This window comes from Nansenia antarctica (assembly GCF_963989245.1).
Source record: "Nansenia antarctica genome assembly, chromosome: 8".
Lineage (NCBI taxonomy): Eukaryota > Metazoa > Chordata > Actinopteri > Argentiniformes > Microstomatidae > Nansenia > Nansenia antarctica.
The window spans coordinates 29,473,560-29,490,585 of record NC_137678.1 but is presented as its reverse complement, the minus strand read 5'-3'; the positions used below and the strand labels follow the sequence as shown (position 1 = coordinate 29,490,585).

Here is a 17,026-nt window from a genome sequence, read left to right as displayed (position 1 = left end):
CTCTCTCTCTCTCTCTCCCCCTCTATCTCTCTACCCCCTCTCTCCCTCTCCTCTCTCTCTCTCTCTCCCCTCCCTCTCCTCTCTCTCTCCTCTCTCTCTCTCCCTCTCTCTCTCTCTCCCCCTATCTCTCTCTACCCCCGCCCCCCTCTCTCTCTCTCCTTCTCTCTCCTTCTCTATCTCTCTCTCTCCCCCCCCCCCCTCTCTCTCTCTCTCTCTCTCTCCCCCTCTATCTCTCTCTACCCCCGCCCTTCTATCTCTCTCTACCCCCCCATCCCCCCTCCATCTCTCTCCCTCTCTCTTTAACAATTATTCTATATGTTACATTGTACTATTTCTATTACCTCCATCTCCTGTCCGTGACCAGTGTGTGCCTGTGTGCCTCTCTGCCTGTCTGTGTGTCTACCTGTCTGTCTCTTTGCCTGTCTGTGTGTGTGTCTCTCTGCCTGTGTGTGTGTGTCGGCCTGGGCCAGATGCTGTGACAGCATGTGCTTTGTGTTCCGTCCCGTCGTCGTATGTTTCAGGGAGTCTGGGAGTAGGGTCAGAACCAAGCGTATGGAGCCAGGGCTACACACACACTCACACACGCACACCCACACACCATGCTGCTTTGCTCTCCTAAGCTAGTGCTAGAGTTGTGCAAAGCCCAGATGCAGGCTAGGATGAGAAGCAAGCCCCCACACACTTGTGTAAACACACACACACACACACACACACACACTGTTGGGATGTCAAGGTGTCCTGTGAAGTGGTTCTGGTTCAAGGTTAGGGTCGAGGGGTGGGGGGTGGGGGGGGGGGGGTGACTGGTAGTTAGTGCTAGCTAGCACACTGTCAGCTGTTGGCTAATCTCATGCTCAGTTGGCCAGTTTGGTTCATCTAACTGAGAAATATGCACACACGCACACACACACACACACTCTGCTAAGCTGCCTCTGTCAGGACACATCCTGGAAATTGGCATCACAGAAGTAAACACACTTGTGCAAACATACACAGACATGTACGCACGCATGCACATGTACAAACACACATGCGCACATAAGCACACACACACACACACAAGGGCAGACAGACAGACAGACAGACAGACAGACAGACAGACATTACTGCTCCAACCTCCTGTGACCTGTAGAGTGTGTGTGTGTGTGTGTGTGTACCCTCCCCATCCCCTCCAGCTTAAAGGACTTTGGGGACCTTTCAGTGCCAGTTCTTATCATAAAATGTGTGCGTGACCCTTTCTGTATTGTGTTTGCTTGTGCTTGCCTTCGTGTGTGTGTGTGTGTGTGTGTGTGTGTGTGTGTGTGGCCTTTTGGGGGGGGGCAGATGCAATGACCAGTGCACAGATGAACTGTGACAGCAGCTGCCAAGCCTCTCCTCTCCTCCAACACCCCCCAGCACTCTTGTCTGTGTGTCTCTCTCTCTCTCTCTCTCTCTCTCTCTACCTCTCTCTCCCCCTCTTTCTCTCTCTCTCTCTCTCTCTCTCTCTCTCTACCTCTCTCTCTACCTCTCTCTCTCCCTCTCTCTCTCTCCCCCCTCTCTCTCTCTCTCTACCTCCCTCTCTCTCTACCTCTCTCTCTCTCTCTACCTCTCTCTCTCTACTCCTCTCTCTCTCTCTCCCTCTCCCCCCTCCTCTCTCTCTCCATCTCCTCCCTCTCTCTTGTGTGTGTGGTGTATTTTCAGATGTGTATTATTTTCAGCCGGGGAGTTGGAGGAGTCAGCTTTTTTCTTTCTTCTTCTCCTTCTTTTCCCTCCCTTTTCGCTCTGCAGCAGGACAAGTGTAGGGAAGAGCACAAGAGGGGGGAGATGTCAGCGCATCTCAGTGACTCACTGGTACTCCCACTGTGTGCGTGCGCGCCCGCGTGTGTGTTATACGAGATGGGATCAGTGTGTTTCTGTTGTGTATTTGTGTGTGGTTGTAGGTGTATCTGAGGGGTCGATTGTGTGTGATTGTGCGTGGGTGGGTTCACGGTGGTTATTTTAGGTTGAGGGTTAGCGTAAGCGCTGGCAGAGTGTCACAGAGGACAAACTGTCTTTCTTATGCAATGATGTCTCATCGTTATATGTACACCGTATATATAGTAACTTGACTCATCTCTGGTGTGTGTGTGTGTGCACGCGCCTGTGTGTGTTTGTGTGTGCGATCTGTGTCCGTCTTGTCCTCCCCTCCCCCCCTCTCTCCTCTCCCTCTCTCCTCTCCCTCCCTCCCCTCCCCTCCTCTCCTCTCCCCCCCTCTCCTCTTCCCTCCTCTCCTCTCCCCCCCCCCCCCCCTCCCCTCCCCTCCCCTCCTCTCCTCTTCCTCCCTCCTCCCCTCCCCTCATGTCTCCATGCGTTTGCCCGTGGCCTGGCAGGCCTGTAAGGGGCCACGGCACGTTGACCTCTCTCCGTCTGGGTTCACTCACCGTGCCTCCCCCCTCCCCCCTTCCCCCCATGACTCATCTGACCACACCATTGGCCGATCAACACGCTGACCCTGGCTGACATCCCACCCTGCCATTGGAGGAAAGTGGTTGTTTTCCGGGCCAGCAGGCTGCTGTTACATCATCCCACAGAATAGAAGAAGGCGAAGGAGGCGGATTGCTTGTGTTAGTCAGCACACTGGGTCAACGTGCTGGGCAGGCCTGTGTGTGTGTGTGTGTGTGTGTGTGTGTGTGTGTGTGTGGCTGTATGTCTGTGTGGCTGTATGTCTGTGTGGCTGTGTGTGTGGCTGTATGTCTGTGTGGCTGTGTGTGTATGTATCTGTGGCTGTGTCTCTGTGTGTATGTATGTGTGGCTGTGTCTGTGGCTGTGTGTATGTTTGTGTGGCTGTGTGTGTGGCTGTATGTCTGTGTGGCTGTGTGTGTATGTATGTGTGGCTATGTCTGTGGCTGTGTGTATGTATGGCTGTGTCTGTGTCTGTGTCTGTGTGTGTGTGTCTGTCTGTGGAGATGGTGTGCATGTTTGGTGTGTTGTGTGTGTGTGTGTTTGGTGTGTTGTGTGTGTGCTTGGTGTGTTGTGTGTGTTTGGTGTGTTGCGTGTGTGTGCTGCGTGCGTGTTTGGTGTGTTGTGTGTGTGTGTGTTTGGTGTGTTGCGTATGTGTTTGGTGTGTTGCGTGTGTGTTTGGTGTGTTGTGTGTGCGTGTACATTGTTTTGTTTGTTTGAAGATAGTGGAGGATGGCTGGATGCATATGAGCCGTGTGTGTGTTTAGCTTAGCGATATGCCTCCACAGGACGTGGCTGCAGTGAGACAGTGTAGTGTTAGGAAGCTGTGTGTGTGCTCGAGCCGGAGACGCATGGCTTGTTGTGTGTGTTTTTCAGCTAGAGCCCATGTTTCCTTTTGTTGTTGCTTCAGGCGTCTCTCTCTCTCTCCCTCCCTCTCCCTCTCCCTCCCTCCTCCTCCCTCTCCTTCCCTCGCTCACTCTGTACGGCCATTTAATGCAGATGTGTTGTTCGCGGAGGTCGTTGCGGATGCAGTCTTATTATAAGCGTGCCGTTTATCTGAGCCTGTAATTCGCAGTGGTCATGACCCTGCTGTTTCTCCCTGCACACACACACACACACACACACACAGATATTACTCTTCACTCTATGCACACACCATCTCCGCGTCCGTGCCGCAGGATGCAGGCCTGAGTCATCACTTCCTCCGTGGGGTCAGAAGGTTGCATCATCCTTCTCTTTTTCAGTTTTTCAGTTTTAGTTTTTGGGGTGTTTTGTGTTTTAAACGCCCAGGAGCGATGTACCGGCTGAGTAGAAGTCACCGTCATGTCATTTGGGTCCTAGTCATCGCTTTATCTGAATTGGGGGTAATTTGGAGCGAAAGGAACGTGCCCCAAATAGAACCCCGGAGCCGGGTTTTGGAAGAGCGTGGTGAGGTCACAGGTCACGTGGAGAGCAGCAGAGGTGACTCCCCTCTTCACAACCTTCCCACAACCCCCTGCCCTGGCCTTGTCCCTGGGTGTCGGAGGCATGAAATGAACTGAATCTGTGTCTAAACACACACACACACACACACACACAGACACACACACACCCCCACACACACACACACACACGTTTCCTTTCATGTGCAGTGAAAGATGCAGGGCAGACAGATGTTAGTTTGTTTACTGCGATGCCATGCCCTTGCTTCAACCGAAAGGGGTGTGTGTGGGGTGTGTGCGTGTGTGTGGTGTGTGGTGTGTGTGTGTGGTGTGTGGTGTGTGTGTGTGTGTGGATGGTGTGTGTGTGTGTGTGTGTGTGTGTGTGTGGTTCCCAACCAATCAATACCAGTCATTGATTTGCGGACCATTCGGAAGCACTTAATGTCTGTCCTTTATTTTAAACTCACCCCTCTGGTTCTGTTCCCCCGGCCCGGATGCTGTGACCTCACAATGACATGAACACATCAAGTGGGTGGGGGGGGGGGGTTAGATCGTTTTGTGATTTATATAAGGCAGTCTCTCTCTCTCTCTCTCTCTGTCTCTCCCCCCTCTCTCTCTCTCTCTCTCTCTCCCCCTCTCTCTACCCCTCTCTCTCTCTCCCCCCCTCTCTCCACCCCTCTCTCTCTCTACCTCTCTCTCTCCCCCCCTCTCTCTCTCTCTCCCCCTCTCTCTCTCTACCCCTCTCTCTCTATCCTCTAGAGGGATTTCGCCCTTGGAAAAACTGTTATACAACGTAACTCTCTCCTCTAGCCTGTGCCTAATTGGCACACACACAGCTGACATTCCAGCCTTTTCGCCCCCCCCCCCCCCCCCCCCCCTACCCCCAATGAAACACCTCTCCTGTGTGAAACAGCTTGTTAAGTGAAACCCATTTCCCTCTTCAGCGTTTTGGGGAGAAGACGCACTCTGAAAAAAAAACGAGGAAGAGGGAAACGAGTTTCACTTAACAAGGTGTTTCCCACAGGAGAGGTGTTTCATGCCACTAATTCCAGTGTTTTTTTCGGAAAACCGTTTTTGAAAAAAAACGAGGGAGTTAGTGCCGCCTTGACCCTCGCCGTCTGCTCACCAACCGAGCACCGAAGGACGGAGGAACGGCCCCCCAACACGGAGGGCTTTTTTCGGGGAAGGTTAGCGCGGTGTAAGCTGCTTTTAAACCCCCCTGTTACCGTGGGAACCCCGAGGTAAAGGCCAGCTCCTGTAGTAAGCCTTTCTCCACAACCTCCCAAATGGTTCGGATTCAGAGTGAGGGGGGTGGGGTGGGGGTGGAGGTGCTTCCACCGGACCAGGTGTGAGATTAACCTCCTTCTCCATGGGGGCGGCAGTGGCTCAGGAGGAAGAGCCGGCGTCTGACGATCGCAAATACGCCGGTTCTAAACCCCGTCTGGCCCCGTGTCGAGGTGTCCTTGAGCAAGGCGCCGAATCCCTAATCGCTCCAGGGTCGCCGTCTAGGGCCGACCCCTGTGCCTAGAGCATAAAATACCAAATTCCAACAATTGACCGACAAGTTGATTGCATGGCAATAAAAACTGTTATTATTGTTATTGTTATTTCAAGGCACTATGCTTCACTGACACGGAGGGAGAGAGTGAGGGGGAGAGAGAGAAGGAGAGAGAGGAGAGGGCAAAACCTAATAGCCCCGAACCTCATTACACCCTAGCCAAGGTTAAAGCAACAACGTTAGACGGTGGATTATGTGATTCGGTCGCTGGGCGACGCCTGCAGCGCTCCCGTGAAGCAGGTGAACACCCGGTGAGAGCCAATGGTGTGGGTGGAAGTACTGCACATCCACTACCTGGCCCTGCTGGAACACTGTTCAGACACTGTCCTGGTCATGGTCATCTCTTTATGTTCCCTCCAGGCCTGTGCTCCTCTCAACCTTCGCCACACATACGTACATACTGTACATAGACACACACACATACATACATACATACATACATACATACATACACACCCACACACACCTCTCTAGAACCTTCCATGGGCTCAGCTGCACACCACACCTGACATCCCAGAACAAGGGCCAGGAAGAAAAGAACTCAGAGGAGGGGAGGGGAGGGGAGGGGAGAGGAGGGGAGGGGAGGGGAGGGGAAGCGCTGGGAGTGTGTGTGGGGCAAAGATAATAATGGTGTTGATAGAATGGAGTGGGAGGGGCATGGGTGGTGGTAACCACTGTGGTATTGTTTTGTGCTATTTTCGTGTTTGCTTGTGTCATATTCCTTTGTGTGTGTGTGTGTGTGTGTCATTCATAGCTTTTTTGTTTTTTGTTTGTTCAAGCAAGTGTGTCTGTCTCCTTTTATACTGAGCTGAACGAACCAAAAAAGATTTCACTCCTTTGAAAATGCAAATAAGTTATATTTGAGCTCTATTCCTGTCGTGTGTGTGTGTGCCTGTGTGTGTGTGTGTGTGTGTTGCTGTCATTCATGCCGTCATTCATGCCGGAGCGTTCCGAGCAGGGTGAGACAATGGGAGCAAGTTGTCTTCAGATCTCTCCTGTGACAGGACTGAAGAGTGGGGGGACGGGGACAAACAATCCCAGCAGCCTTCAGTGGCGGATCCAACTGGTGGGAGAGAGAGAGAGAGAGAGAGAGGGAGGGAGAGAGAGAGAGTGTGTGTGTGTAGGGGGGTACATCTGCAGTGGAGGGATAAAGCTGTACAGCCTGAATTTGGAAAAGAAAACGTTTGAATAGGAGTCTCACTAACTCTTTCTTTACCATCTTCTCTCCCAATTTCTCTCTCTCTCTTCCTCTTTATGTCCCTCCTTCCTGAACCCCCCCCCCCCCCCCTGTCTCTGTCTCTCTTTCTTTCTCTCTCTCTAGGAGAAGAACAAGGACAAAGACAAGCGTTTCCGTCCCCTCTACGACATCCCGTACATGTTCGAGGCTCGCGAGTTCATGAGGAAGAAGCTCATCGGAAAGAAGGTACGGAAAAAAATTACTAAATCCACCTTTCAATATCCAGTCCGTCTCGGGGAGCCCCCCCCCCCCTGCTGGAGAACTCATCATCTCCCTCCGCAGACGCGCCGGCCGTGAAAGCACGGCGCTTCATCCTCGGGATTATCGTTAAAAATGAGCACAGGAGGGCTTTAACACTCGGGTGCTTTTACACACGTGCATTGTACACGCACACACATTCATACACACACTCACATACACACATCCATACACATTCATACACACACACTCATTCATACCCACACACACATTCATACACACACACACACGCATTCACACACACACACATTCATACACACACGCACACACACACATTCATACACACATTCCCCGCCCCTCACCATTCCAAAACACACACATGAATAGCCCTCACTCCCTATTCAAGCGCTCTGATGAATTCATTTCATTTGATTGACACTTGTGCAGCAACCCTCCCCCATTCCTTATACCAAAACATTTGATTTTAATCTCATTGCATCCATCTAGATCTAAACCTCCATCTCCTCCCTCCATCTCTCTAGCTCCATCTCCTCCCTCCATCTCTCTCCCTCCATCTCTCTCCCTCCATCGCCTCCCTCCATCTCCTCCCTCCATCTCCTCCCTCCATCTCTCTCCCTCCATCTTCTCCCTCCATCTCTCTCCCTCCATCTCCTCCCTCCATCTCTCTCCCTCCATCTTCCCCCCCCCCCTCCATCTCCTCCCTCCATCTCTTCTCCCTCCATCTCTTCTCCCTCCATCTCTCTCCCTCCATCTCTCTCCCTCCATCTCTCTCCCTCCATCTCTCTCCCTCCATCTCTCTCCCTCCATCTCTCTCCCTCCATCTCTCTCCCTCCATCTCTCTCCCTCCATCTCTCTCCCTCCAACTCTCTCCCTCCAACTCTCTCCCTCCATCTCTCTCCCTCCATCTTCCCCCCCTCCATCTCCTCCCTCCATCTCTCTCCCTCCATCTCTCTCTCTCCAACTCTCTCCCTCCATCTCTCTCCCTCCATCTTCCCCCCCTCCATCTTCCCCCCCTCCATCTCTCTCCCTCCATCTCTCTCCCTCCATCTCTCTCCCTCCATCTCTCTCCCTCCATCTCTCTCCCTCCATCTCTCTCCCTCCATCTCTTCTCCCTCCAACTCTCTCCCTCCATCTCTCTCCCTCCATCTCTCTCCCTCCATCTCCTCCCTCCATCTCTCTCCCTCCATCTTCTCTGTAGCAGTAGCCCTGTAGCATTGCATGTTTAAACAGGCGTTGTTGTTTTTTTCCCTCTTGGTTTGACCTTTAACCTGCCTGGCCTCTCCAAGCTGGGCCAGGGTGGTTCGCCTCGTCTTCTCAGCATGTCTGAGGGGCTGTGAGGGTGCAGAGCAGAGCCACCTCCGCCGAGCCCCTCACACGGCCCTACACACTGCTCACACAGCCTCACACACACACACCTCACCTGGCCCTACACAGCCTCACACACACACCCCTCACACGGCCCTACACACTGCTCACACAGCCTCACACACACACACCTCACCTGGCCCTACACAGCCTCACACACACCCCTCACACGGCCCTACACACTGCTCCACACAGCCTCACACACACACCCACCCCTCACACGGCCTTACACACTGCTCACACAGCCTCACACACACACACACCTCACCTGGCCCTACACAGCCTCACACACACACCCCTCACACGGCCCTACACACTGCTCACACAGCCTCACACACACACACCTCACCTGGCCCTACACAGCCTCACACACACACCCCTCACACGGCCCTACACACTGCTCCACACAGCCTCACACACACACACACCTCACACGGCCCTACACACTGCTCACACAGCCTCACACACACACACACCTCACACGGCCCTACACACTGCTAACACAGCCTCACACACACACCTCACCTGGCCCTACACACTGCTAACACAGCCTCACACACACCCCTTACACGGCCCTACACACTGCTCACACAGCCTCACACACACACACACACCTCACACGGCCCTACACTGCTCACACAGCCTCACACGGCCCTACACACTGCTCACACAGCCTCACACACACACACCTCACACGGCCCTACACACTGCTCACACAGCCTCACACACACCCCTCACACGGCCCTACACAGCCTCACACACACACACCTCACACGGCCCTACACACTGCTCACACAGCCTCACACACACCCCTCACACGGCCCTACACAGCCTCACACACACACACCTCACACGGCCCTACACACTGCTCCACACAGCCTCACACACACACCTCACATGGCCCTACACACTGCTCACACAGCCTCACACACACACACACCTCACACGGCCCTACACACTGCTCACACAGCCTCAGAAACACCCCTCACACACACTGCTCACACAGCCTCACACACACCCCTCACACTGCTGCCCTACGAGGACATCCAGAGATGTTCAGTTTGGTATTCAGTCAGAGTTTGAGATCCCCCCGTCCCCTTCCTTCATGTTAATTTTAATCATCATCGTTAATGTTATTTTAATGATGAGAACCTCCCCCCCCCAACCCACCCCGCGCAGGTGAGCGAGCGAATGCCGGCCGGCGCATAGTGAGGCGAAACATAAAGATTGCCATATCGTCATGACGATAACGATGTTTGTAGAGTCTTGGCAGGAGGCTTGTAGATAGAAAGGCGGTCCTGGGTGTTACCACTGTCGAGGTGGAGGGATAAAAAAATCCCTTTTTAATATGGATGTTTGAGATGGTCGGTGGGTGAGGCAGTTGTGTGTGTGTGTGTGTGTGTGTGTGTGTGTGTGTGCACACACACCGGGTCATAACACCAGACCATATCTAGCCATGTAATGAGAATGTAAAGTGGTATTGAGGATGTCATGAAAATCATGTTTGGGCTCGTTAAAACGCAACTGCGTGTGTGTGTTTGTGCGGTTTGTATGTGAGTGTGTGTGTGGAGAGTGTTTCACGGTGCTGGGGGTTTATGGCTGCCGTTTAGCGCTTATGCAAGCAGCCATAACGACATGCAGGGGCAGGCGTCATACGGAACAACCGTCACACACACACACACACACACACACACACACATGCACACGCACACACACACAACCCTCGGTTCCGTGCTGCCTGTGTGTGTCCACTTTAGACGACGTTAAGATAAACAACTATTTTACACTGACTAACATTGACAAACACACAGTGACAAACACACATTTGTGTGACACACATTGCGTGTGTGTGTGTGTGTGTGTGTGTGTGTGTGTGCGCGGTGTCGTAGGTTTTCTGCTCAGCCGCCCGTCTTTTACAAGCCATGGAACGTCGAGGATTTAGTCAGTCCGGTTGAACCCCTCCCTCCCCCTGCGTTAACCGCACTATTAATCACCCAGCGTCTCTCCTCTGTTTACATCGCTGTTGGTTTTAGAATGAGGAAATTACCGATGTTTGTCCTAATGAGTATCCGCTGGCCATCCATGCATCACTGCTGTTTGTGTTTCTGGAACAACCGCATGGGCTTGGAATGTACATGGACAATGTACTAAGACATGACCACACACACACACACACACACACCTCCACTTGGCATTCGATAATTCAGTCTCCTACTTCTCTCTGGCCTGTAGCCTTCTTCCCTAACCCCCCCACTCCCACCCTCCTCCCCACTCCCACCCTCCTCCACCTCCACTCCCACCTCCACTCCCCCCCTCCTCCTCCCTCGTCCAATCCCACCCTGGCGTTGTGAGTCATTAAGGGGGATACGGAGTCTCTCTCTTCCACAGCAGTCGATTCACATGGGAGGAGCCTCGGCCTCCCCAGTGTCTACTTACGGCGTTTGATGTGAGTAAGGTTTAAAGTGGAGAGCCCCCCCCCCCCCCCCTCCCCCTCCAGTCCGTTCTCCCCTCTCGCACAGCCATAATCAATACAGGACGGGTGCTGAAAATACACCCCCCCCCTCCCCACCCTCTCTCTCTCTCTTCCTTATCTGTATTGTTGCTAAGACACAAGGCTCTACCATGTATTATCCCGATTTAGCCAGCCCCCTTCTTCTGATGAAGGTCCTAGAAAAAAAAGATGATTATTTCCAGAAGGTTCGGAAATCCAAGCTGCCCTCGGCTGCCGTGGCAACGCTTCTGAAACGGAGTGCTAGAAGAAGGAGAGATGGAGGGAGAGATCGGACGGAGATCAACGCCTTTTTCGGCGGTTGTTATTGTCGTTCACGCAAGAGCCGCTCACGACGACTCACGATTTGCGATGATGTGATGACGCCTAACCTTTGACCTCTGTAGGGGTTGTTCGGGGGAATCGACGGTCAGGATAGGGCACTAGAGATGGAGTTGTGTCGGCGCGTTTGGGACCTGTGTTGTGGTTTGATTTGCGCTGCAGTCTGGGCAGACCCGAGTAGACGCTGGCTTTAAACAGGGTTCCCACGCTGGTCTTAAAAAGCCGCAAAGCCGTAAAATCCAGCAATCCAATTTATAAGGCCTAAAAAGGTCTTGCATTTCAGTTATTCGGTCTAAAAATGAGGTGCTAGGTCTTAAAAATGAGATTAGCTTATCCTGCAAGGAAATCAATCCGACCACATCTGTTTACGCGGAAATTAATCAAGCTGGAACCATAAAAATGCCAATTCACTTCCCCCGGGAGAAATTATTGCCGATTATCCGTCAGACTTTTTTTTGTCTATGGCAGTGAAATCCCTAATTTCATCACCTCGAGGATGACAAAAAGCTATCATATGGTGTCGCGAATAGGTCTAAAATTCTATTCAAAGAGATCTAAAAAAAGGTCTAAAAAGGTCTTACATTTGACTTGTTGAAACTTGTAGGAACCCTGTTTAAAGCATCTGCCTGCCCTCCATCCCTCACTCTTGGCTTCCTTCAAAGAAAACAACTAAAATGGAGCGGAATATCTTCCGGTTCCTCCTCTTGCAACAACAAATCCCCCCCCACCTCCCAATGCTGTTCTTTTGAGAACCGGAGGTATAGGAAAGGAGAGGAACAGAGGAATGGCTGTTTGGACACAACCCCCTACTTCTTCCCACGCAGCCTGTACGAATGACCACATGCCTGCTCAGCCTGGCCTGGTCAAGATAACCCTACTTGTGGCCTGGGGGGGTCCAGTGGTCTGGCACCATGGCCTGGGGGGGTCCAGTGGTCTGGTACCATGGCCTGGGGTGGTCCAGTGGTCTAGCACCATGGCCTGGGGTGGTCCAGTGGTCTAGCACCATGGCCTGGGGTGGTCCAGTGGTCTAGCACCATGGCCTGGGGTGGTCCAGTGGTCTGGTACCATGGCCTGGGGTGGTCCAGTGGTCTAGCACCGCGGTCTACGGTGCACGCGTGTGCACATGTCGGCATGGGTTCGTGTCCGGCCCCCATGCCCTGCTGACGTGCCCTCTCTCCCTTCTTCTCATTACTTTCCTGTCTGTCTTCACTGTGCCTGTCCAATAGAATGAAACATATGAGTAGGACTGCCCCACTCAGAAAAAAAAAGAGGACCCCACTTAACGTCAAGTTTTTTAACTTGAAACAGAAGAGGCGACCAGTCCTTTTAATCACCCAGTCTCTGACAGTCTGTCTGACAGGCCCTCCTCCTCCTCCTCCTCCTCCTGCTGCTGCCGCCTGCTCTCTCTCCTGCCTGTTAAGACGGCGCTCAGCAGTCTGGCCGGAGCTGTTCAGCTCATCAGCGGGTCTAATTGGACCGTGGCACAGCGGACCCTGAGGTATTTTCGGACACGTCAGGGGGGCTACGGGGCGCCTCCAGACCCTGGGCCTCCAGACCCGTCTCTCCTCCTCTCCCTGTCGCAGGACTTCATTAGTTAACAAGGCGTCTCGCCGCTCCACGCCACATGTCAGCCGAGACACGGCTAAGATGCCCCCCAAAGGGACTGACTTATAATCGCGCCTTATTCCAAAGAGTTTTACAACGGCCTCTCATTCACCCATTCACACACCAATGGCAGCAAGCTACCATGCAAGGTAGCATCATCGGGAGCAATTTGGGGTTGAGTGTCTTGCCCAAGGACACCTCGACACGTGGCCAGCCGGGGAAACGAGCCGCTGAACCGCCGACCACCTTTGCGATCGTTAAACGCCGGCTCTACCTCCTGAGCCACAGCCGCCACAGCCATGTTGGAGTGGTTCTTGTTTTTGTTTTTTTAAGAGTAGTTTCTGGAAAGGGTTGAAGGTCGTTAGAGTCCTCTGACAGCCAGCTCTGATTGGCTCCTCTGGTGGTTGACTAAGCGCTCGGGTCTCTGCTTGGTGGGTCTGCACACTGAGGAAAGCTCAAAGCTACAAAAGCCAAATACGAGTCTGCGTTTGAACAGAATAAAAGCTACATTATAATTTTTTTGTGCCTCCCCCACCCCCCACCTTCCTATCGAGTGCCCTGTTCTTTTGATCTTTTATGAAGCGTAGCCAATATTCATATTCAAAAGGGCCCATTTTGTTTTTTTCATTGGGGAGTCCGTATCAGATAGCTTTCAGGGGTAAGAGAAAAAGAGGATCAGCAGTTGGTATAGCATCTCAACACACACACACACACACGCGTTGCAGGAACCTGGAGCGTCTGGGGGGATTCCATTTCAGATCAGTTCTCTCTAGTGTGCCGGCCCCGCAGAGAGACATGTGAAGGCCCGAGAAGTTTACTTAGTACTAGGGTAATTAAGGTACATCTGCAAAAAAGTGGGCTCGCTCTTTCTCTCTCTCTCTCTCTCTCTCCATCTTTCGTTCTCTCTCTCTCTCTCTCTCCCCCCATCTTTCTTTCTCTCTCTCTCTCTCCTTCTCCCCCCCATCTCTCTCTCTGTCTCTCCCCCCATCTCTCTCTCTGTCTCTCCCCCCACCTCTCTCTCTCCCCCCCCCCCCCCCCCCCCATCTCTCTCTCTGTCTCTCCCCCCACCTCTCTCTCTCTCTCTCTCTCTCTCTCCCCCTCACCCTCCTTCCTCCCTATTGAAATAGCGGGCGCTCGCTCTGTGACATAATCCCAAAGCTAGATTTGGCTAACTTTAGAAGTAGCGCTCTTGCTCCTTCTGTGTGCGCCGGGTCTCAGCCTCAGCAGAAAAAGTCCAATGAAAGCGTGGCATTAATCCACTTATCAGGAGAGAGCACATTCGGATAATCCCGGCGCGCTCTAAAGTGGCTCCTGTTCTGCGCGTGAGTGTAGTTAGCTAGCGAACGCCAGAGTGTTTTTTGTGGTCGTGTGTGTGGGTGAGACACAACGTTTTGATGTCGTGTGTGTGTGACTAAAGTGAGGAGCGGGTTGGTGTGTGTCCGTGTGCATGTCCGTGTGTGTCCGTGTGTGTCCGTGTGTGTGTGTGTGTGTGTGTGTGTGTGTCCACGTCCAGATCCCAGATGAGGACCTCGCCTCTGCACTCCAGTGAAGGAGGTCCTTACAGTACGGCTGCTCGCTTCATTAAACGCTCAGCCAGCCAGCTGTTACCGCGTGTTAACAACACCGGGGCGTATTAAGCACATCAGCGGCGCTATGAAGTCATCCCACCATCTCTCTCTCTCTCTCTCTCTCTCTCTCTCTCTCTCTCTCTCTCTCTCTCTCTCTCTCTCTCTCTCTCTCTCTCTCTCTCTCTCTCTCGCCAGCCAACCCTGGGCTTTAAGATGGGGATGGGGGGGTGGTGGTGGAGGAGGGTGGGGAATTACAGCTCTGTTTGAGCAGAACAGGCTCAGTTTTAATCCATAAAATATGTATTACAGACTCTTCCCCGCACTGCACCTAGCCCAAGCCTATTAAACCCAAACACTCTAATGGCGGAGGAGCTCTGTGCAGAAACAGCCTGTGGCTGACCAAGCGTGTGTTTTTTATTTTTTTCATTTGTAGTACGCACACACACACACACACACGTGAGCACACACACACTTACTTATTAGCCTATTAACACACATACACACATACTTATTGGATGCACACACTCACACACACACAGACACACACACACACACACGTGTGCGCACACACACTTACTTATTAGACTATTAACACACATACACACATACTTATCGGATGCACATACAACATTTTTTTCATCAAGAGCATGTGTACTCTTTCAAACAGACTTCCAAATGCAGCTTTGAATGTGTACAAACACACACACACACACACACACACACACTCAACAACATTTCTTTGCCCCCTGGTTCCAATCTGAACAAACACCCTCCCCCCCTCCCCCCTCCCCATCCTCTTCCTTATCAGTATATGTCTCCCTCTGTCCTCTCCTCTGGGGTCTCCATATAAATGGCTCCCTCTATCTCTGGCAATCTGCTTGATGGTCTGTGGAGAATCTGGTGTATTTTCCTAATCTGGAATCGCTTTGTCAAACCTTTTAATCTGTCATCACTTTCCCCTAATGGGGTTAGTAGACTTTCCATCTTTGTGCAGGGGGCTTGAGAATGTGGAAGCCACTCCTCCATTTTATACATTTTTAAAATTCTACTTCTCCTCCTCTCCCCCCCCCTCTCATCTCTTCCAAGCTCATTACCCAGGCCCAGCCATGCAGTGACTTTACCAACTTGTACATTGCAGAGACAACGAGGAAAAACACAAACAAACTCCAAATGATCTCCTTTCTTTTTTTGTTGTGTGTGTGTGTGTGAAATAAATGGCTTTATTTGTTGGTGAGGCTCAGTAACACTAAACCTCCTCCGTGTTCCTCTGTAAGGAAATGAGTTCCTTGGCAGGGGTGTCGCCGGCTTAAATGAATTTCCATTATGTTGATCAGAACGGGGAGATAACGTGGTTAGGACTGTATGCTTTCAGAAGTGTGTGTGTGTGTGTGTGTGTGTGTGTGTGTGTGTCTGGTGGTAATGCATCCGAGAGCCTCTTACAGTTTTACTACCATTAGTAATGTCTGATAGTCAGTATTTTGCCATAAGTGGAAAAATCGGGTCGTTTCGTTTCTAAAATTGGTAAAGTTTGAGGTTCCCTCCGTTTTTGCTCTGAAGTGGGACGAGCGACGTTCAAACACCCAGGAATTGCTTTTCGGCCCGTTTTACGAAACCATGAAACCATGCCGTTTTGGCCACCTTCGTCTGACTCCCTGTTATCAGACTAAACACGGTCCCCTCACCCTGCCAGTAGGGGGGGGGGGGGGGGTCCTCCTCCTCACACACAGCCCAGCCACACGCCAGGCCTCTCTCCTCCTCCTCCTCCTCTAACCCCCAGACCTCTCCTCTCCTCCTCCTCCTCTCTCTCCTCCTCTCCTCCTCCTCCTCCTCTCTCGCCTCCTCTCCTCCTCTAACCCCCAGACCTCTCCTCCTCTAACCCCCACCCCTCTCTCTCCTCCTCCTCCTCTCTCTCCTCCTCCTCTCCTCCTCTAACCCCCACCCCTCTCTCTCCTCCTCTCCTCCTCCTCCTCTCTCTCCTCCTCTCCTCCTCCTCCTCTCTCTCCTCCTCTCCTCCTCTAACCCCCACCCCTCTCTCTCCTCCTCTCCTCCTCCTCCTCTCTCTCCTCCTCTCCTCCTCCTCCTCTCTCTCCTCCTCTCCTCCTCTAACCCCCATCCTCTCTCTCCTCCTCTAACCCCCAGACCTCTCCTCCTCCTCCTCCTCTCTCGCCTCCTCTCCTCCTCTAACCCCCATCCTCTCTCTCCTCCTCTAACCCCCAGACCTCTCCTCCTCTAACCCCCACCCCTCTCTCTCCTCCTCCTCCTCTCTCTCCTCCTCTCCTCCTCCTCCTCTCTCTCCTCCTCTCCTCCTCTAACCCCCATCCTCTCTCTCCTCCTCTAACCCCCATACCTCTCTCCTCTCCTCCTCTAACCCCCAGGCCTCTCCTCCTCTCCTCCTCTAACCCCCAGCCCTCTCCTCCTCCTCTCCTCCTCTAACCCCCAGGCCTCTCCTCCTCTAACCCCCAGGCCTCTCCTCCTCTAAACCCCAGACCTCTCCTCCTCTAACCCCCAGACCCCTCTCTCCTCCTCTCCCCCCAGCCCTCTCCTCCTCTCTCCTCCTCTTTCCTCCTCTCCTCCTCTAACCCCCAGGCCTCCTCCTCTAACCCCCAGACCCCTCTCTCCTCCTCTCCCCCCAGCCCTCTCCTCCTCTCTCCTCCTCTTTCCTCCTCTCCTCCTCTAACCCCCAGGCCTCCTCCTCTCCTCCTCTAACCCCCATCCTCTCTCTCCTCCTCTGACCCCCATACCTCTCTCCTCTCCTCCTCTAACCCCCAGGCCTCTCCTCCTCTCCTCCTCTAACCCCCAGCCCTCTCC

The 17,026-nt window shown here is 52.9% G+C and overlaps 1 protein-coding gene across 1 annotated transcript in view; it reads left to right on the top strand.

Moving 5' to 3' along the window:
• Positions 1–17,026, top strand: part of snd1 (staphylococcal nuclease and tudor domain containing 1) — a gene marked incomplete at its 3' end in the record, with an annotated part of 60,877 nt that overhangs the window by 27,819 nt on the left and 16,032 nt on the right. The window contains exon 11 of the mRNA XM_080537497.1: positions 6,716–6,817. Coding sequence (XP_080393623.1) covers positions 6,716–6,817 — 102 coding nt within the window. The remainder of the gene's footprint in view (positions 1–6,715; positions 6,818–17,026) is intronic.